The 23,355-nt window shown below is 42.6% G+C and overlaps 1 protein-coding gene across 1 annotated transcript in view; it reads left to right on the top strand.

Annotated features, from left to right (window-relative positions):
* ELK3 (ETS transcription factor ELK3) overlaps positions 1-23,355 on the top strand; it is a 72,621-nt gene that overhangs the window by 33,163 nt on the left and 16,103 nt on the right. Inside the window, exons 2-3 of the mRNA XM_068272789.1 lie at positions 18,252-18,460; positions 22,341-23,165. Coding sequence (XP_068128890.1) covers positions 18,254-18,460; positions 22,341-23,165 — 1,032 coding nt within the window. The 5' untranslated portion in view covers positions 18,252-18,253. The remainder of the gene's footprint in view (positions 1-18,251; positions 18,461-22,340; positions 23,166-23,355) is intronic.

The following is a 23,355-nucleotide window of genomic DNA, read 5'->3' as shown; positions in this document are numbered from 1 at the left end:
CTCACTCTCATTTCATCAGTCCATAAAATCTTAGAAAAATCAGTCTTGAGATATTTCTTGGCCCAGTCTTGATGTTTCAGCTTGTGTGTCTTGTTCAGTGGTGGTCGTCTTTCTGCCTTTCTTACCTTGGCCATGTCTCTGAGTATTGCACACCTTGTGCTTTTGGGCACTCCAGTGATGTTGCAGCTCTGAAATATGGCCAAACTGGTGGCAAGTGGCATCTTGGCAGCTGCACGCTTGACTTTTCTCAGTTCATGGGCAGTTATTTTGCGTTTTGGTTTTTCCACACGCTTCTTGCGACCCTGTTGACTATTTTGAATGAAACACTTGATTGTTCGATGATCACGCTTCAAAAGCTTTGCAATTTTAAGGCCCCGTTCACATCACAAACGCGGATGGCCACGCATGCGGAACGCAACGCATGCGAACGCACGCCATCCGCGTTTGTGTGCGTTGGGTGGCTGATCCCATCACTGAAAAGTGAATGGGACAGCCACGCGTTTTTACACAGGTCCGGAACGCATGCAGTATGAACATCAGACATTGCACTCTATGCAATGTCTGATGTCGTGCGTGTCTGCCACCTGCACGCGTTTCCAAAACGCGGCTGGAAACGCGTGCAGTGTGAACGGGGCTAAGAGTGCTGCATCCCTCTGCAAGATATCTCACTATTTTTTACTGAGCCTGTCAAGTCCTTCTTTTGACCCATTTTGCCAAAGGAAAGGCAGTTGCCTAATAATTATGCACACCTGATATAGGGTGTTGATGTCATTAGACCACACCCCTTCTCATTACAGAGATGCACATCACCTAATATGCTTAATTGGTAGTAGGCTTTCGAGCCTATACAGCTTGGAGTAAGACAACATGCATAAAGAGGATGATGTGGTCAAAATACTCATTTGCCTAATAATTCTGCACTCCCTGTACTGATAGAAGTAGCATTAAAATCCATGTAGAGTCAACGCTCCATGTGGTATCTCCAGTTGTTTTTTTGTATGTAATGAGCTATTATACAAAAGTTAATTAATTAACCAAAGTGTCTCGAGCATAAAGTGACTGTTTGTCAATATGTGCATATGTGTAAAAAAGTGACACCGTTCAAAAAAGCAGCTCAATTTTGTGCAGTGAAAAGATGGAAAAATTGTTGCAAAATTGCTTAAAGGAAATCAGCGATGAGTAAAAAAAAATAATTTATACATACCTGGGGCTTCCTTCAGACCCAATAGCTCGCTCGCTGTCCTACCGAGCTGCCTTGATCTTCTGTGGGTAATTCCTGTAGTCACCGTGTAGGCCGCCACCAGCAAGCTGAATACTCAGAATAATTTTGATAGTACTTTTTCACCCACTTTTTAGTAGTTTTTTAATTGCAGAATGTCTAAGTTATTTTAAGTGTCCCTGTAAGAAAAAAGGTTCTCCAAATGAGGACTCACCTGAATGGAGCAAAGCTTCTGGATAATCCAAAGGCTTTCCCTGTCCTCCCCCACAAGGCAATTCCAGTGCTGCACCCCCTGAAAGACTAAACAAGCCCTGGTCAACAGCCTGCACATGCGCAATAGTACAGACCCAATCGGGTTTGGTCAAAGCCAGAGTGGGTCTGTGCTACTGCTCATGTGCAAGCCATGTCCAAACAATAGTGGTTTTTCATTTTAAATATGAATTTTCTCAGGGGCACCTTTCAGCAGGTATAGAGAAGTTTTTAAAGGACAAACAAGGTGAGTAGTCCCTAGCTTTACTTACCTGGGGCTTCTTCCAGCTCCTAGGAGTCTTCTGGGTCTCTCGCTGCAGCTCTGGTGTTCCCCGCTGTCCTGCTGGCTGCCCGTAAGGCTGGCCGACCCGGCAGCGCTTCTGCGCACGTGAAGGCCTGCGTCCACTTGTCAACACGCCCACTTCATCGGGCGCATACTGCGCCTTCCCATACTACTGCGCAGGTGAATTACCTGCCCAGTGATGTGGGCGCATTCATGAGCAAGCGCTCATGCCCGCCCATGCGCAGAAGCGCCGACCCGTCAGCAGGTTAGCCAGCCTTATAGGCGGCCAGCGGAACAGCGGCGAACACCATAGCTGCGGCCAGGGACCCGGAAGACTCCTAGGGGCTGGAAGAAGGCCCAGGTAAGTAAAGATACGTGTCCCTGCTCACCTTATTTGTCCTTTAAAGTAAGTTGTTTTAGAGAAAAAATGTCACTATTGAAATCTGCAGTCTAGGTTTTAAACCGATACAGAATGAAGGAAAGTATGCAGTCTCGGTAAAGGGGGATACTAATATTCCCCTTGGTCCACAAGGTACACACTGCATGCCAGACACATTCTGAAATATGCACTTCATGTTATTTGAATTACTTTTTTTCTGTCTCAGAAAGGTATCTACACAGCCTATGTCCGAAATCCATTTAATCCAGCACTCTATAAAACCGGATGAGGTTGTTTTTCCAAAGTGCTGAGGTCACTGCATCGCAGGTGTAAGAGTTTGTTTCCATTTAGAAGTTCTTACCTAGACATGTAAATCATTGTGCAGTAAACTAAGCAGGAGGCACTATTGGAAAAGCTATTAATGTTGTTTTCCTTCAATACAAGATTGATTTTAGTCTGATGTAAACCAACCTTGATGGGACGCTGGTTCACACTTCAATGCAGCTACAAAACACCAGGGCATGAAAAAGCCCAAGCTGGCCTAGATAGGCGACACCGAGATGTTCATAATGTGTTACATGTGGGTAGATTTGTGATGAAAGGACAGTCCAGAATAGAGCATTTGATAGTGATTAAGAAGATTACATTTTTAAAAAAAATGTAAAGAATTGAAGAAATTATGTATCGTGCTATGGGGCAAGAAAACGCAAAACAGGAACACTGATACATTTTAGGAGACAGGCGGACCTATATATAACCCTGGGAATAACCCCATTTATTATGTGAGAAATGTCCTCACTTCTCACACTTTTCTTCATGTCTAAATCCTGACAAAAATACTGTATGTTTTAATACAGCATGTGTCTGAATTATACTTTATTTATAAACTATATAGACAAGATCAGCTTTCTGTAGGGAAATGTTAAAAGAATCAGATTTTTTCCCTACACCTTGAAAGTGCTGAAAATCTGTACAGTAGTTAGTAGTTAAAGGGTACCCAAGGCAATATGTGACATGATGAGATACACATGTGTATGTAGAGGGCAAACATATTAATAACTAATCAGTTTTACTTGTTTTATTTTGGTGGAGTTAATTTTTCGGCATGGAAGTGAGAGCTTCTGTGTTGTTGGTACCTTTTTGGAATACAGTAAACATCACTGATGAGCAAATTACAGCCATAAATGTTTTCCTGGCAGAATACAACTTCTGAGGGCAGGGAGATAAAATACATAAACTGTTGACCCTTTCCTAACTCTGGCAGAGGCAACAAAACATTCAATCGACTTTGTAAGGGCCCGTTTCCACTAGTGCGGTGCGGAATCGCCGCATATCACCGTTGACAAAATCGCATGCGGGTGCGATTCCGCATGCGGTTTTTGCCGCGATTTCGCATGCGATTTCGCATAGGCAGGGTATATGCGATTTTAACCATGTCACTGCCTGTGTCAATTTACATTACTTTCAATGCGAAATCGCACGCGAAATCGCGGGAAAAAACGCATGCAAAAAACGCATGCGATTTCCCTATTAAATACATTACCTGCGAATCGCCTGCATTCCACACGCAGGCGAATTCTGCAGGGTCTACCGTGCAGAAAAATCCTGCACATAAAAACGCAAATGAAAACTGACAAGTGGAAACAGTCCCATCCACTTGTATTGCCTATGCGAATCCGCATGCGTTGTCAGCATGCGAATTCGCGCTAGTGGAAACGGGCCCTTAATGTTTAAATATAAAATAAAACCATGAAATGTCTAAAAAAGTCAGTTTTAGGAGTAGGAGGATAAATAAAATAGTTTATTTCACCAGTTTATTTTCACCTCGGGTTCACTATAAATATAATGACACGTCTACAGCATGAAGTTTTATGCATGAACATATTGGTTCCTCTAAGACAGGCTGTCATCATTGTGATAGGCTGCTGCAGATACAGGCATGTTTATATAACACAAGGCCACAAGCACTACATCCATAACAGCAGCACTCTGCACCTTTACACTGGCAGACCCAGGCTACCTGGAGGACAACCATGGACAGATGGATCTGGTTCCATAAGGGGACAGTTGGGAGTCATGATGCATTTTCTGTGTTCCCTGCATCAGGTCAAGCTTTTCTCGCTCTCTTTCACTGTGACACCAGCAAGCTTGGCAAAGAAATTGGTCATTTCTGACTTAGGAGTGTTTTGGTTTGATGGAATGGTGTCTTGAAAATGCTTTACCTTTTTTTTAGTTCTGAATGATTTATTTTTGAAAGAAGGAAAGGTGAAACATGGGAACACAACTTTATGTTTAAATACAGTAGAGTTATGGAAATGGGTCTATTTGACCTCCTTCCCAGTGCTGTGTGAGTGCTAAAGAATTAAATTTTCAAAATTAAGTTACTGGGACTTCCAAAAGTAACAAGATTAAGAAACACACAATTAATGTGGGCTTTTTCTGTCCAGTGAAGGGCTTGCTGGCAATTTGCTCAGTCTTGGGGGGGCATTCACTATGCACATTGTGGTGTGTTATAATGCATATAAGTTATAACTGCACAGCAACATGATGCAGTGTTCACAGTGGGCGCATTCACATGTGTGTGTGCTGCCTTCCCAGTGCATTCTGTTGTAGGAGTGTGGGCCAAACTACATGCTACTAGACATTATGCCCAATGGCGATGTTGTACTGTGCATTCCTCTACATGCATTACCCGGGAGACAATAATTTCGAAAACCTTGTACTGCACAAATACCTTGAGCACTAACAGTAATGCTACAACTGCTGGAATATAGAACAGTATACCATAGAGGTGTACACTTGTAAAACGTATGTTTTCCATACTCTTAACTAGGGGCCTTAATTAACTGGCCAGTTTCATATATATTCAGAAATACACTTTAAAGCCTCACTCAAGGCACCAATGTGATGTGCCGCATGTGTATCGCAATGGATTCAGTGTGATCTTAGCTTTGTGTTGACACTAGACAATGCCATTGCTACAATGTAATCATCTCATTTTGCAGAGGAGTGAAATATTTCACTCAGCCCTACTGATGACTTGAGATCACATCGCCAGCATCTCAGGAGGGGGTTGTCTGATAAGTCTGGCTTCATTTCAATGTCAAAGCTAAAATAAATAAGCAGCGTGGAGTGGACAGGGCTGAGCTCATTACTTTACAGCATACGACATTCAGTGGCTTCACAAAACTCAATGACCGATGCTGTTATGTTACTAATGCTGTTTTTGTGTGAGGTCCATTTTATAGTATAAGTATAAATCACTGTTTTGTATTAGAGCATACAGAAGTGGGATAGTGGATACATAAGTATACATAACTGGATACATTGTATTAGAACATACAGAAGCTGGATAGTGGATACACAAGTATACATATGTGGATATATTGTATTAGAGCATACATAAGCTGGATAGTGGATACACAGTATACATAACTGGAAATATTGTATTAGAGCATACATAAGCTAGCTAGTGGATACATATGTATACATAACTGGATACATTGTATTAGAGTATACATAACTGGATACATTGTATTAGAGCATACATAAGCTGGATAGTGGATACAAAAGTATACATAACTGGATACATTTTATTAGAGCATACATAAGCTGGGTAGTGGATACATAAGTATACATACGTGGATATATTGTATTAGAACATACATAAGTTGGATAGTGGATACATAAGTATTCATAACTGGATACATTGTATTAGAGCAGGCATGGGCAAACTTGGCCCTCCAGCTGTTAAGGAACGACAAATCCCACAATGCATTTGCCTTTATGAGTCATGATTGCGGCTGTCAGACTCCTGCAATGCATTGTGGGACTTAAAGTTCCTCAACAGCTGGAGGGCCAAGTTTGCCCATGCCTGTATTAGAGCATACATAAGCTGGGTAGTGGATACATAAGTATACATAACTGGATACATTGTATTAGAACATACATAAGCTGGATAGTGGATAAACAAGTATACATAACTGGATACATTGTATTAGAGCATACAGAAGCTGGATAGTGGATACATAAGTATACATACGTGGATATATTGTATTAGAGCATGCATAAGCTGGATAGTGGATACACAAGTATACATAACTGGATATATTGTATTAGAGCATACATAAGCTGGATAGTGGATACATAAGTATACATAACTGGATACATTGTATTAGAGCATACATAAGCTGGATAGTAGATACATAAGTATACATATGTGGATATATTGTATTAGAGCATACAGAAGCTGGATAGTGGATACATAAGTATACATAACTATATATATATTGTATTAGAGCATACATAAGCTGGATAGTGGATACACAAGTATACATAACTGGATATATTGTATTAGAGCGTACGTAAGCTGGATAGTGGATACATAAGTATACATATGTGGATATATTGTATTAGAGCATACATAAGCTGGATAGTGGATACACAAGTATACATAACTGGATACATTGTATTAGAACATACATAAGGTGGATAGTGGATACATAAGTATACATAACTGGATACATTGTATTAGAGCATACATAAGCTGGATAGTAGATACATAAGTATACATATGTGGATATATTGTATTAGAGCATACAGAAGCTGGATAGTGAATACATAAGTATACATAACTATATATATTGTATTAGAGCATACATAAGCTGGATAGTGGATACACAAGTATACATAACTGGATATATTGTATTAGAGCATACAGAAGCTGGATAGTGGATACACAAGTATACATAACTTGATACATTGTATTAGAGCATACATGAGCTGGATAGTGGATACACAAGTATACATAACTGGATACATTGTATTAGAACATACATAAGCTGGATAGCAGATACATAAGTATACATATGTGGATATATTGTATTAGAGCATACAGAAGCTGGATAGTGGACACATAAGTATACATAACTATATATATTGTATTAGAGCATACATAAGCTGGATAGTGGATACACAAGTATACATAGTTACATAGTTATTTTGGTTGAAAAAAGACATACGTCCATCGAGTTCAACCAGTACAAAGTACAACTCCAGCCTGCTCCCTCACATATTCCTGTTGATCCAGAGAAAGGCGATAAAACCCTTACAAGGCATGGTCCAATTAGCCCCAAAAGGGAAAAATTCCTTCCCGACTCCAGATGGCAATCAGATAAAATCCCTGGATCAACATCATTAAGCATTACCTAGAAATTGTAGCTATGGATGTCTTTCAACGCAAGGAAAGCATCTAAGCCCCCTTTAAATGCAGGTATAGAGTTTGCCATAACGACTTCCTGTGGCAATGAATTCCACATCTTAATCACTCTTACTGTAAAGAACCCTTTCCTAAATAAATGGCTAAAACGTTTTTCCTCCATGCGCAGATCATGTCCTCTAGTCCTTTGAGAAGGCCTAGGGACAAAAAGCTAATCCGCCAAGCTATTATATTGCCCTCTGATGTATTTATACATGTTAATTAGATCTCCTCTAAGGCGTCTTTTCTCTAGACTATATAAACCCAGTTTATCTAACCTTTCTTGGTAAGCGAGACCTTCCATCCCACGTATCAATTTTGTTGCTCGTCTCTGCACCTGCTCTAAAACTGCAATATCTTTTTTGTAATGTGGTGCCCAGAACTGAATTCCATATTCCAGATGTGGCCTTACTAGAGAGTTAAACAGGGGCAATATTATGCTAGCATCTCGAGTTTTTATTTCCCTTTTAATGCATCCCAAAATTTTGTTAGCTTTAGCTGCAGCGGCTTGGCATTGAGTACGATTATTTAACTTGTTGTCGATGAGTACTCCTAAGTCCTTCTCCAAGTTTGATGTCCCCAACTGTATCCTATTTATTTTGTATGGTGCTAGACCATTGGTACGACCAAAATGCATGACTTTACATTTTTCAACATTGAATTTCATCTGCCATGTATGTGCCCATATAGCCATCCTATCCAGATCCTGTTGCAATATGACACTATCTTCCTGAGAGTTGATGATTCTGCACAATTTTGTATCATCTGCAAAAATAGCAACATTGCTCACTACTGCATCTACTAGGTCATTAAAGTGAACCTAAAGCCGGGGAAAAAAAATGAGATTAACTCACCTGGGGCTTCCCTCAGCCCCCTGCAGCCGATCGGTGCCCTCGCAGCCCTGCTCTGACGCTCCAGGTCCCGCCGGCGAGCACTTCCGGTTTGTCCGTCACCGGCCGACAGGCATGGGAACGCGAGTGATTGTTCGCGTTCCCAGCCTGTATATCGCCCCCTATGCTGCTATTGCGGCCAGGAGGCCGCACATTGTATACATTGTATTAGAGCATACAGAAGCTGGATAGTGGATACACAAGTATACATAACTGGATACATTGAAACAATTATTTGCTGGGCTAGGAGGAAATGAAAAACAGAAAGAAAGAGAAAGACTAGGCCTGTGCAATGGTTGATATTAATGATACAATCCTGTAACCGATCGGTCGTTTTCAATCAATTGCTATGGAAATCGATTGGAAATTATAAGTCATGCCCAATTGATGGCTAAATTCCCGTTAACCAGTTCAATCAGATTGATGTATTTGGTCTGTTTTTAAGATCAATCTTATCAATCTGATTGCTTAGCTGGAATTCGGCCATTAATGGCCATGACCAAATTGTTTCCTATTGGAAACCATAGATCGGCTGTGGGATTGCACCGTTTATGGCCACCTTCACCACGGTTCTTCAGTGCAAGAATTAATTGTTTAATGGTTGAAGAAGGCTAGTCTCACAGTGGACATACACGATGCAATTCTATCATTTGATGAACAATCTATTTATTAGTAGAATCAAAATGATAATAATGTTGACAATCTTTTAACTAATATTTTTCTTTCGGAAATTCCATCAGAAAAATTAGTAAGTTATAATTTATCAACAGAACAGTATTTAATTTGTGATCACAAATGCTGTTCATCATGATTTACCTTCAGATTGCTCTGATCAAATGGATCGTTTGAAATCTTTTTTTTTTGTCCAAATTATTTCTATGTAATATGAGGGACTACCTAAAATATACAAAAAGTTTACCTTTCTACTGCATTTACTTTTATCTGTTGTAAAAAAAAAAATCTGATTAGTAGCAACTGAAACATTCCCATCTATTCTAATGGCCCATACTCACGAGGGACTTTTGTCGCCTCAACACGCGGCGCGCGCGTGTTGCGGCGACAGGTCGCCCGTGAGTATGGGCCGTTGCACGCGCGCGCACCCCGAACTGTCGCCCGTCGCTCTTGTCGCCATGCGATTGAAAGTTTCAATCGCATGGCAACAGTCGCCGCCGCACCTCCGCCGCAACTGTCGCTAGTCCGCGTGAGTACGCGGACTAGCGACAGCAACCTCCATAGAGGTAAATGGAGCTTCCGGCGGGGGGAGGAGGAAAGTCGGCGACAGCTTCCGTCTCGCCGCTGGTCCCTCTTCCGCGTGTGTACGCGGAGGGACCTGGAGAGAAGCTGTCGCCGGCCTGTCGCTAGCACGCTCACGTGTGCTGGCGACAGGCCACTTCTGCAGCCCGTGAGTACGGGCCATTAGTGGGACCTTTCCGCATGGTTAATTTAATGGCATTGCAATCATTTTTAAGTCATCAAAATTGCCTGAAAAATTGTCACCATTGTAAGGTGAGGGGACAGAGAATTTCAGGATAGGAGGGTTGTGTTATCTCAATATCCTGTACCCTGTTATGCCTAGTTCTGCTGCATCTGTAACAAATACTGGTAGCTGCCAAAATGTTGTCAAAAAACACCACAGTCAGCTATTAATGATTGTGGACTTATGGGGTCACAAAAGCAGGGAACAGACTTTTTTTTTTAGAAAGGAACTTACTCTTCAAAAGATTTACACCTTAATTCTGTCACAACCTTGCTTAAAGAGGAACTCCAGTGAATTTAATCTAATACAAAGGTGCTTAATTTTTACAATAATTATGTATAAATGATGTAGTCAGGGCTTGCTCATTGTCTTTCCTCTCCCTGATTTACATGCAGACATTTATCAAATGGTGACATTTTTACTACTGGCAGGTGATGTCACTGAAAGGAGATGCTGCTTGCTTTTTTTGGCAGTTGGAAACAGCTGTTATTTCCCTCAATGCAACAAGGCCCCCACAGTGTGATGTCAGGATCTCAGAGCTGTGAGGCGCTGACCTCACACTGTGGGAGGGGTTTCACCTCAAAATCAGCCATACAGAGCCTACTGATGATCCATTTGAGAAAAGGAATAGATTTCTCATGTAAAAGGGGGTATCAGCTACTGATTTGGATGAAGTTCAATTCTTGGTTACGGTTTCTCTTTAAAGGATTCTCCCACTTACTACTACTGAGTTTTTAAAATTACATAAGCAGCCAGTTCTGTTGGGTTACTATGCAATGACTGAGCTGTAAAAGCAGATGCTGGTGTTTGGCTGCACATTTGGTCTTCCTTATATTTTCCACTGGGTGGTGCTGCAGGAATTCCTACCTTGTTTTGCTTTCCCAGCAAGACGCCTCAGAAACATAATAGGAGGAAGTCCTGATTTAGAACATTTTACAGCTAGAGCACAATAGCAACTCGGAGGATGCTCTAGCCGGAAACATTAAATGGACTGGATATGGAAAGATCAGCATCATGTTGTTATTATTGTGTATTCGTCCTAGTTCATTACAGTCACATTAGTTTGTAGTTATGCATTTTATTATTTCTGTCATTGATCTCTCACATATACAAGGTACAACATACATTTAAAGATTATGCTACACATTACGAAAAACATTACGAGTCTGTTGTGTGCCCTATGATGACATATCCAAAGTGAACTACAGTATCAGGAGTAGGACAGCTGCATAATACTTTTATTCATAGACCCTGAACAAGCATGCAGAGTTGCAGACCAAAATGTTTCTGATGTGGTTCAGGCCCTATTGCAGCCAAATAGACCAGCAGGGGTGCCAGGCAACTGGTAAGGCAAAATCACACTTATTCCACCACAATGGCCAGTATTTCCAAGGCCGGTTCACTGGTGCCAGACTTCAGCAGGTACACCACTCCTGCAGCACAATGGATACAATTCAAGAACGGAGATGGCACACTGAGACGGCACACCAAAGGTTCAGCATTGCCCATCCTCAGGTGAGGAAGGGCAACTACCGAAACATGTCATGTGTATCTCTTGCACTTTTGTCTGCTCCAGTACAGTTGTATGCTGAACTTTTGGTGTGCCGTCTCCATTCTTGAATTGTGCCAGGCAACTGGTACTGTTTAAAAGGAAATAAATATGGCAGCCTCCAAATTGTTTTCACTTCAGTTGTCCTTTAAGTAAAACAGCCTCACTCAAACAGCATTATTGTTCACATGACATTCCCTTCTTAAAAAGGTACTTTTTAAAATGACAGTTTCTAGCAGGGTAGTCGTTATCTGAGTACGGTCTATGTAACTGGGTAGTGTCTGTCCTACTCTAATATGGCACTTTAACTGGGTAGTCTGATAAGAAAAACTCTTCCTAACATGCCAAACTGTGTGCCCCTTTTACAGAACACCAGTTACCTCTTCTCCCAATTAATGGACATCAGTGTCTCTGTCCAATCACATTCAGCCACCCAGACTGATGAGAAACAGCAAAATTTGCCACAAAACTGTTAGGGCCCTACCACCTTAGACCAATCAGTAATGGTTCCATCATGTCCATCCACAAGCCTAACTAATCAACATATCAAACCCACCTGGTCACCCACAGCTTTATCTACCTAGGAACACAAAGATCCACCCCTCATGAATATTTGTATTTTCTCATCACACTGTAATCTGTAACACACATTTTAAATACAAATCTGAAAAAGGTTGTAGCTAAGGGCCCTTTTACACCTAATAAGTTGATATGCGTTAGTACGCGTTTTTTCCATAGCAGTGCATTGTGAAAAAGATTTCAGTTAAAACGCGTATAGTGGGAACTGTACCATAGCAAAACATGGGCATTACTTTGAAAAATCAGTTTTCTTTCAGTTACAACTGATTGCAACTGATTAAGTGTAAAAGTGCCCTAAGAGTTTTGGCCTGAGTTTGGCTTGAAACATGATGCAACAATGGTTACAGTATGAAATTCACAAGAATTAAATGCTGTCATGCCACCTAAATATACAATATATGCACCATACCCTTGCCCACCTCACATGTGGCAGTCTCTCCACCATACAGACGGGGTGAATAAAGGCATGTTACTCTGCAAACCAGTTCATCAAAGATGAATGCATTGTCTGGCGAGAAGGAAGTGTGGCGTTGTGATTTCAGACTGGGGCAAATGTAAGGGACCAGATTTCCTGTGGCCTATATTCTGGTTTCCTGCCTGTAACGCACAGAAATACAGGAACCAAAACCAAACCTGTTATCACACAACGTCTTCCTATCTTATGGCCACTGATAACCAAATGCAAACAATACTTTTTAGCGTATGAGACAGACCATTTCATTCTCCAGGTGTCAATTGTTTACCACACCAGATCTATAAAATGAAAAGGTTTCCTGCTTCCTAATGTCTCTCCGTAAACATCTAGTAGTAAAGCTGTTGGTAGCATTATTATTGATGATTTATATAGCGCCATCATCTCCTGTGGTGTTGTATAATGAAAGAATCAAACGGGTACATAATCCACAGTTGCTGCACATCCAATTCAGTTCTGTGGTGAATAGCATTTCTGGTTTCCACTTTGCAGTTTCTTCTGTGTGAAAAAAAGTTCCACTGTACAGCATAATTTTGCATGTGGCACGGGAATCGTATAACAATGCAGACCAATAGGAAAAAAAACATATAAATAAGCTGGGTGATGTGCTTCCTTTTCCAGCCATGCTGTCATCTTATTGTATCTTATTGTGTTATTTTACAAAGCAGTAGTAGATTAGTAAGGGTGCAGCAAAGCAGAGAAAAAGAGTGCTTCCAGGCATCTTCTAATGCTGGATACACACCATGAGTTTCCGCGTCGCACGCGGCCGTCGATACGCGTCGATTCGATTATTTCCGAACATTTCCGAACAAATTTCGATGATTTTTAGGTCGAATGCCATGTAAAGTATGGCAAATCGACCTAACGATCCATCGAAGCTTGAATCGGACATGTCGGAAATAATCGAATCGACGCGTATCGACGGCCGCATCGAACGCGGAAACGCATGGTGTGTATCCAGCATAACATTGCCTATTGTCTGTTTACTTTACTAAATAACTAAAGCCTTCTACACACATTAGATGGTTCTTGGCTGCCTCTGCTGAAAATCTAGCATGTGTATGGCAGCATTCAGTCTAGTTTTGACCTGGAATCATTATAGCTGAGTCAGTCTTCTGTGAAGTCTTTTCAAGCTCAAGCACACCACCTCCTGGCTCAGATTTCCTGCTTTGCATACTTAGAACTCTGATGACATGGGAGGTCTCTGCTGAGAAAGAAGCTCTGAAACAACAAACAAGTGTGGCTGTTGTGTGATCTGTGTGCACTCTTCATCATTAATAACTATGCAGTTTCATTCTTATGAGAGACACTTCCTACAGGCATCCACACAGCATACCAGAATAATAAAGTTGAATGCACACAGATGTAAGGCTGCAGCAGCAGCCCTGCTTTTCTATAGTTTTATAGAGCCTAGACAGCACATCCGGAACAACTCATAACCCTGAAGCAGAAGGGATATGAGACGGTGGCCATATTGGATTTTTCCTGGAGCAATAATGGATAAAAAAAACACTCAAAAAGGCACACCAGAGCAGTGAAATTGTCATGTAGAGCATTTATTATTTACATGCTATCGACGGATATGTTTATTTTGTGTGAAACGTTAATCTCTGGTTCCCTTTAAGGGTTTGTTTTTCAAAAGTATCAGTTAAAATAATCAATTTATTCAGTTTTATTTTGTTTCTGATTATCATAAATGCAAAAAAATGAAAAGCAATGTACTTTCCTTTTAAGGGATTTATATAGTCATATGTTAAAAAATGAAATGAGCAGTGAATTTAGCTATGAAAATATGTATTTTAAAAGAGCAGCTTGGACAGTCAGGCCCTGTTCACAGTGCTCAGCTGCATTGCAGAATAATTCTGCATGTCAGCTCACTGCCCATACAATGCTTTGGGGCTGTTCAAAGTACTACATTTTTATGTATCATTATTCTAACTAGCTGCATGCAGGCTTTGTATTAAAGTCTATGTCCAGTCTCCATTACAGTTCACACTCATTATAACACATCCGTTATGCAACTGACCACTGTGAGCATAGCCTCAAAGAAACTCAGCAATATAAATGATTTCTCTCTTTATCACCTTATTAATTCTATTTGCTTAAAATGTGTACAGGGAGTTCAGAATTATTAGGCAAATGAGTATTTTGACCACATCATCCTCTGTATGCATGTTGTCTTACTCCAAGCTGTATAGGCTCGAAAGCCTACTACCAATTAAGCATATTAGGTGATGTGCATCTCTGTAATGAGAAGGGGTGTGGTCTAATGACATCAACACCCTATATCAGGTGTGCATAATTATTAGGCAACTTCATTTCCTTTGGCAAAACTTGACAGGCTCAGAAAAGTCAAAAATAGTGAGATATCTTGCAAAGGGATGCAGCACTCTTAAAATTGCAAAGCTTCTGAAGCGTGATCATCGAACAATCAAGCGTTTCATTCAAAATAGTCAACAGGGTCGTAAGAAGCGTGTGGAAAAACCAAGGCGCTAAATACCGTATTTTTCGGAATATAAGACGCTCCGGCATATAAGACGCACCTAGATTTAGAGGGCAAAAATCAGGAAAAAAAAATAAACTAAACCTAGGTGCGTCTATGGTGCAGGGGCTTCTTATGGACCTCTAACTCCCCCAAAACTGTCTTTATCTAAGCTACACTGCCCATCTATACTAACACCTGCTACACTACACTTCACTTCACCCCTGCTGCCCCCATCAACTACACATTACTTCACTAACCCCTACTACAACTACACTACACTACACTACAGTATACTACACTTTCCTCACTAACACCTGCAGCCAACCCAAACTACACTACACTTCACCCCTGCTGCATCTCACCTGATCCTGTCGCCGCGATCCTCCCCTCCTCCATCTGCCTGTCATCACCCGAGAGTCGCAGCAGCTGTCATCTGAGGGTCCCATTAGGTGTCATCAGAGGGTCCAGCAATCCCATCCAGTATCCCCGCTCTTTAAGTGTCCAGGTTGCCGGATCCTTTTCGCTGCAGCCTCGGGGTGATCACGCGGTGATTACGCACTGCCGGGGCCACCTTCCTCCATAGTTACAGCGTCCTCTTCTTAGATACAGTGCCCCGTTCTGCGTGACGAGCGGCGCACGTGCACCTGACGTCATGCGTGACCCCGGCGCACATGCGCCGCTCGTCACACAGAAGGGGGCACTGTATCTAAGAAGAGGACGCCATAACTATGGAGGAAGGCGGCCCCGGCAGCGCGTAATCACCGCAAGCCTGCATACAAGCATGACTGCAGTGAAGAGGAGCCGGCGACTTGGACACTTAAAGAGCGGGGATCAGTCGGGGATACTGGATGGGATTGCTGGACCCTCTGATGATGGCTGCTGCGACATTGGATGACGGCGGACAGACGAAGGAGGCTAGGATCGCGGCGGCAGGATCCGGTAAGTATGTTATGAGGCGAAAATACCGTACCTTTGGAATATAAGACGCACCCACTTTTTCCCCCCAGTTTTGGGGAAGAAAAAGTGCGTCTTATATTCCGAAAAATACGGTAACTTCCCATGAACTGAGAAAAGTCAAGCGTGCAGCTGCCAAGATGCCATTTGCCACCAGTTTGGCCATATTTCAGAGCTGCAACATCACTGGAGTGCCCAAAAGCACAAGGTGTGAAATACTCAGAGACATGTCCAAGGTAAGAAAGGCTGAAAGACGACCACCACTGAACAAGACACACAAGCTGAAACGTCAAGACTGGGCCAAGAAATATCTCAAGACTGATTTTTCTAAGGTTTTATGGACTGATAAAATGAGAGTGAGTCTTGATGGGCCGGATAGATGGGCCCATGGCTGGATTGGTAAAGGGCAGAGAGCTCCAGTCCGACTCAGATGGCAGCAAGGTGGAGGTGGAGTACTAGTTTGGGCTGGTATCATCAAAGATGAGCTTGTGGAGCCTTTTCGGGTTGAGGATGGAGTCAAGCTCAACTCCCAGTCCTACTGCCAGTTTCTGGAAGACACCTTCTTCAAGCAGTGGTACAGGAAGAAGTCTGCATCCTTCAAGAAAAACATGATTTTCATGCAGGACAATGCTCCATCACACGCGTCCAAGTACTCCACAGTGTGGCTGGCAAAAAAAAGGGTATAAAAGAAGAAAAACTAATGACATGGCCTCCTTGTTCACCTGATCTGAACCCCATTGAGAACCTGTGGTCCATCATAAAATGTGAGATTTACAAGGAGGGAAAACAGTACACCTCTCTGAACAGTGTCTGGGAGGCTGTGGTTGCTGCTGCACGCAATATTGATCGTGATCAGATCAAAACACTGACAGAATCCATGGATGGCAGGCTTTTGAGTGTCCTTGCAAAGAAAGGTGGTTATATTGGTCACTGATTTGTTTTTGTTTTGTTTTTGAATGTCAGAAATGTATATTTGTGAATGTTGAGCTGTTATATTGGTTTCACTGGTAAAAATAAATAATTGAAATGGGTATATATTTGTTTTTTGTTAAGTTGCCTAATAATTATGCACCTGCACACACAGTTAGCCCACTAAAATAGCTAAAACTAAAAACAAACTAAAAACTACTTTCAAAAATATTCAGCTTTGATATTAATGAGTTTTTTGGGTTCATAGAGAACATGGTTGTTGTTCAATAATAAAATTATTCCTCAAAAATACCACTTGCCTAATAATTCTGCACTCCCCGTATAACAAAATTATTATTTTGAGATTCTTCATTTGAAAAATAGCATCACTAGTTTGCAATCTTTCTGCAGATGTTCATGAAAATGTTCAATGATAGGAGAAAAGCTACAACTAGGTGTGTTTCTGCCACCTTGTGGCATATAATAAAAATGCACTTTACATGACCACACTAAACTCTGTAGATTCATCATTCCAAAGTTTTGTATTGCTACACTAAAGTCTGTTGCTTCATCATTCCATAGAAACGGCTATAATAAAATGCTTCTGAATTTACACCCACCTGTTGTAGTATAACAACAAAGTTTTTCAGCTATTAAAAGGAGAAAATGTGAACATTTTCCAGAACTGAAGCTAAAGCCAAGATTTCCAAATACACTGCTTTTTTATTACTTGTTTTCCTCTTTTATACATTCATTTATACAAGGACAATACCCATCTTACATAGATTATCAAAGACTGCATTATTCATAAACCAGTAATATTTTGTCAATTTTTTTTTTCAATACCGTATGGGGACAAATTATTGTGTTCTGTTTGGTCATTTTTGTGCAGTTACAGTACTGGCGAACGTAATTACTGGAACTCTGAGCCTTGAGCGGTATGCCTCAATGGTTTCTTAGTTTTCTCCAACCATCCTATCCTAAGTAGCTTACTATTAGGCTTTTGTTTAGTTTGAGGGTCTTATCAGGGTTATTGTGAGGCTATCATAGTATTGGGTTAGCTGGAATCACCAACAGTTCAGCTAATAGATTAAGGATCAGTTTAACAACTGAGATTGAGTTTAGGAAAAATGTCAGGATATTTGCTTGTATTTCTCAAGGAAAGGATTTAGCACAGGTGTAATGTTGAGGTTACGGCTATTGGGCGGTTGTAATAAGTAAGGGATTTAGGTTAGCAGACAATGGTAATATTATGGCAAATTGGTGGGAATAGGGTCATGGTAGGTCAGATGAGGTAGGGGATGGAATTCTGAAGATATTGGAGCTTGAAGTGTAACCACAATATAACGCACTTCCCACAATTGACCTGGAATCAGAATAATGACACTGGAGCAATGTAAGCACAAAAATATAAGATTAGGATCACCAGTTAGTATAGTAACTAGTAAAAGTGGGAGAATGGCGATTGTATCATTTGTCGAATATTTGCATTACTATGTCAGTGAAGATGTGTCAATCTGTGAATAATCATGTGGTTTCTGCTCTGTAGGTATGGAAAGTGCAATCACCCTCTGGCAGTTCCTGTTGCAATTGCTCCTTGACCAGAAACACGAGCATCTCATCTGCTGGACATCGAATGATGGGGAGTTCAAGCTGCTCAAGGCAGAGGAGGTGGCCAAGCTATGGGGACTGCGGAAGAATAAAACAAACATGAACTATGACAAACTGAGTCGAGCCCTTAGATATTATTATGATAAGGTACGTGTGTGAGATGCATTTATTATGTATATTACAATTCAATACAGAATGTGGCAAAATGATCAGCAGGACGGTTGCTGGGTAAAACTGGGGCTCAATCTGAAAACAAGGCTTGGTCCAGGGCTGCCATGTCACTCTGTGTGCCTCCACAGAAGAGTCACTCTACCTCAGATACTGCAGTCTGCTGAAAACACTAAATAAATGGAAAAATATCCCATACTGCTTACAGTTCACTGGCTGGGAAGTCACTGTTATACACTTGTTATGTACAGTGTTTATGGCATTCTAGTGGAAATTATTTAAAGTGAACCTTGTACCTTTACAGTTCATTTGTATAGGTTGCAGTGATTAATAGCTTCCCATGCTGCAACTTTTCTTATCTTCGTTTTTAATAAAAACTGTTGGATGGTTCTTTAATATGCCTCTGTTTCAATAGCAGTTCAATAGCAGTACAGCTCAAAATGATTTGGTTTCTAAATGCCTCCAATTCAAACACCATTGATTGGAAAAAAGATTTTGCTGTTTTGTGTTGACTTCTGGAGGGCAATCATGGCAACCAAATGCATAAAAAGGCATCGGAAGCCTTTGCATTAAAGTCCGAATCAGAATCAATTTATTTGGCCAAGTCAGTTTTCACTTACAATTTGACTTGACAGTTGCTTAACAGACACAAACTAAATAATACAAGGACATACAGTATATATTACAAGTCAAGGACAAAATGCAAGTTATAGTGGCAGTGAACAGGGTGAGAAGTGTTTATTTTAAGTTCTGAGCCGAATGCTTTCAAGTTCTAGGAGATCAAGCGTGGTTCTGCACTAAAGGAGTCATCAGGCAAACCTACGCCCCTCCCCCCGCTCTACTTACCCGGGGCTTCCTCTAGCCCCTTGCAGCTGACATATCCCATGCAGCAGCTCTGTACTCAGGCGCCAGCCCCTGTTTCCCCGCCGGTGCAGAGGCTGACCTCAAGGTCCTCTCTATTGCGCCTGCGTGAGCACCACTGTCAATCAAGTCCACATTGTCCACGGTGTACTGCGCAGGCACAGTAGTTCTGCGCCTGCACAGTACACTGCGGACAACGTGGGCCGAAGTGTGAGCGCAGAGCTGCAATGTGGGACATGTCAGCTGCAAGGGGCTGTAGGAAGCCCCCGGTAAGTAAAGCGGGGGGGGGGGGGGGGGTGAGGGTTGTTTTGCCTGTTAACTCCTTTAACCTTTTCGGGACCACGTGCATTAGATTTTACGCCGCACTTGTGGCTGTTCTAGCCTGATGCGGCGTAGAATCTACGCCAGCCCGCAATTTCCGCTCCCGACGCGATCGTGCGCACCCGGAGGGGGAGATTAAGCTGTCATATGACAGCCGACATCTCCCCCGAGTGATCAGCAGCCATCGCGTATGGCTGCTGATCACGTGATCACTACGATCGCAGTCGGATCGCAGTGATCAGTTTGACAGCTGCGGCGGCAGGGGGGAAAAGAAGAGGATCCAGCTTCGCTCTGAGCTTCGCTCTGGCCGGCATCTCCGCTCCGTCTGACGTCAGCGCCGGGTCCCGGCTTGATGACGTCATCAAGCCGCGACCCGGAACTGATCGTCAGACAGAACGGAGATGCCGGCCGGAGAAGAGGGTCCCGTGCGGCTCATCGCTGGAGCCTGGAAGGTAAGTGAAGGCTGCTGGCAGAAGGGGGGGGCCCAGGCCACCATGGGGGGGACACAAATCCAGGCAGCCACAGATGGGATCCGGCCGCCTGACCCCCCCCCCCCCCCAAACGCGCGCACCCCTTCCCGCGCAAAATGCCTGATCCTTAAGGGGGGGTAGGTGGCCGGTCCCGAAAAGGTTATGCATGGCTACCACCTAAGGGAAAAAAGCTGTTCCTGTGTCTAGAATTTTTAGTTGTGATTGACCGGAATCTTACTCCTGAAGGCATGTGCTGGAAGATGGAGTGAGCTGGGTCAGAGGCAATCTTGGTCGCTCTCTTTCTGCACCTACTAGCGTTAAGATCCTGCAGTTTCCATTGCAGTTCACAGTCATTATAACGCGTGAATTATGCAACGGACCACTGTGAACCTAGCCTCAGCCTCCTCCCCTCCTTCTCTTTTTCTTGAACTTTGCCTTTGATGGTTTATTTAAGGGACCAACGCCCCACATGATTTATGTGGGTATGTCAACATAATTAAGTGACCTTGAGTTCCTCTGTACTCTTTTTGGGGGAAAAAAAAATCTGGACTGTGAGATACATTTCAGAACCTCCCTGTTTTTTTGTTGTAGAGGGAAGGATTTGGAATCCTTCTGTAGATTTTACTGATGTGCCCTCATTTTCCTCCATGACTACCTGCTTTACCCTCCTTGCCGGTTATCCCGAGCTCAGCTCGGGGTAACCTGCGCAGGAGGATTTCTCAGGCCCCGCTGGGCCGATTTGCATAATTTTTTTTCCTACACGCAGCTAGCACTTTGCTAGCTGCGTGTAGTACGCAATCGCCGCCGCTACCCGCTGATTCACCGCTACCCGCCGCCCCCCCCCAGACCCCTGCGCAGCCTGGCCAATCAGTGCCAGGCAGCACTGAGGGATGGATCAGGATTCCCTATGACGTCCCGACGTCCATGACATTGGTGACGCCATCCCGCCCCGTCGCCATGGCGACCGGGGAAGCCCTGTAGGAAATCCTGTTCTGAACGGGATTTCCTGCTTACTCTGATCGCCGAAGGCGATCGGAGTGGGTGGGGGGATGCCACCACTCAGCGGCTATCATGTAGCGAGCTCTGGGCTCGCTACATGATTTGAAGAAAAAAAAAAAAAGTGCTGCGCTGCCTCCTTGCCAGCGGGAATTAGACCGGCAAGGAGGTTAATGTTAAATCAGCAGGGTCAGCCCGAGCGCTGTAATAACAGCGCAGGAGATGTGGGCGCAGCCGGCGCCACCATAGACCGTAATAGGAATTACGGCTATAGCGGTGCACTGCGAGTAACATCAGGGCCGTCAGAAGATGGAGCTGAAGTTACTTTTAAAACACTGTAATTCCACTTCCAGCAACAGCTGGCAGCAGAATTACATTATTCCTCACTATCCACATGGACCTAGAGGGGGAATAGTATTTAATGCCGGCAGGAACTTGTGCAGCAGCAGGATAAGCCATACCAGCTGTATCCTGCGCCCAAGTCTCCCAGTGGCGATATCACAAAGACGCGGGTCAGCCATGCTATATCAGGAAAAAACCCACATATAGAAGTAGATAACTACTTGTTCTACTTACATAACAGATGTATTGTACTGTCCACGTTTTAATTTCAGTGAAATGTATATAGTAAATAAAGAGATTTCTGTTCCTGGCAATTTTCTATTTTGATTTCCTCTGCCTGAAGCCAATCCTGATGTTATTTCCTCCCTTACTTTTTTCTCTCCTAGAATCTGCTCTGTCATAGTGAGGAGCAAGAATGTGGGAGGGGAGATGACAAGCTTCCCTCTTCTCCTCAGCGATGCCAAAAATAGAGCCAGGCTGACGGAGATAAGATTTATTACAGCAGAAACATTTCTGAATAGATTGGAATGCAGGGTAATGCTGCAGGCAGCATAATAGGCACAGAGCACTGGGTAAATGGAATTTGATTTTGTGGCAGACAAGCCCTCGTTAAGGCCACCAAGCTCTATGAAGGTCACAGAGATGGGAAGTGCGGGAAGATGCTGACACAGACAAGGATAAAAAGCTACAAAAGTGTTTAAGCCTTGTTCAACCTACTGAAACTAAAATAAATATTTCCTAGATTTGAGGGGTAAATTGTATGCACGTCATATGATTTTATAAAAGAAAACCATGCAGCAAATCATGCTTTTTTGTGTACATATGTCTTATTAAGTGTATTCATTTAATTATTTGTATTCTCATTCCAGAACATTATTAAAAAGGTTATTGGACAGAAGTTTGTCTACAAGTTTGTGTCCTTTCCAGAGATCCTAAAAATGGACCCCCACGCAATGGAGGTGAGCAGGGAAAGCTTATTGCTGCAGGACAGTGATTGCAAGATCCCAAGCGAACTTCGCGAGAGGCACAAGCAGACCTTGTCCGCACTGAAGAACGCCAGCCGCAATGAGTACATCCACTCGGGCTTATATTCTTCATTCACTATAAACTCACTGCAACATCAAGCAGACAACTACAAAGTTATAAAAACTGAAAATATGGAAGATGAAGAGGAACTTCAGGAGGAAGAAGAAGAAGATGAAGAAGAGGAAAAGCCAGAAGTCAAGAGTCCAGTAGAGGAAGTCAGGACTGTTATAAGATTTGTTACAAACAAACTGGACAAAGAATCCATTCGACCTGTGATTTCTCTTCCCTCTACATCAGAGTCAGCAGCTGCATCTGCCTACTTAGCATCTTCTTTGTCTGCTAAAGGGTCTTCCCATATAGCATCAAACACAGCCAGTGTTTCTTCTTCTCCACGCTCCTCTTGCTCCCCATCTTTGTCCCCTAATATAACATACACAACAGAACAAAGAAGTGTATTCCTAGATTACCCTGAAACCAACGAACCATTAAATCTCTCAGCCGGGTCCAAAGCAAAGATGTTCTCTCATCCTCCCAAGGCCAAGAAGCCGAAAGGATTGGAAATCTGCTCTCCTCCTCTTCTCCTTTCCAGTAGTGATATTGGCTCAATTGCCCTGAACAGCCCAGCACTTCCTTCAGGATCTCTTACACCAGCTTTCTTCACTGCTCAGGTAAAAAGATGGGCTTACAAAAATGATATTACTTTGATGCAAAATATTGCATAACGGCTATTATTGATTCACATATATAGTGCCTAAACCTAGTGCCATAAGCCCAGTTACACAATTCATACCAAAATACATACAGAAGTTTTTCATATTTATAAACTAAATGCGCAGCTGAACATCACACAATGTAACA

The sequence above is a fragment of the Hyperolius riggenbachi genome, chromosome 3 (genome assembly GCF_040937935.1).
Source record: "Hyperolius riggenbachi isolate aHypRig1 chromosome 3, aHypRig1.pri, whole genome shotgun sequence".
Taxonomy (NCBI): domain Eukaryota; kingdom Metazoa; phylum Chordata; class Amphibia; order Anura; family Hyperoliidae; genus Hyperolius; species Hyperolius riggenbachi.
The sequence above is the reverse complement of the archived record's forward strand: the minus strand, read 5'-3'. Positions and strand labels throughout refer to the sequence as shown.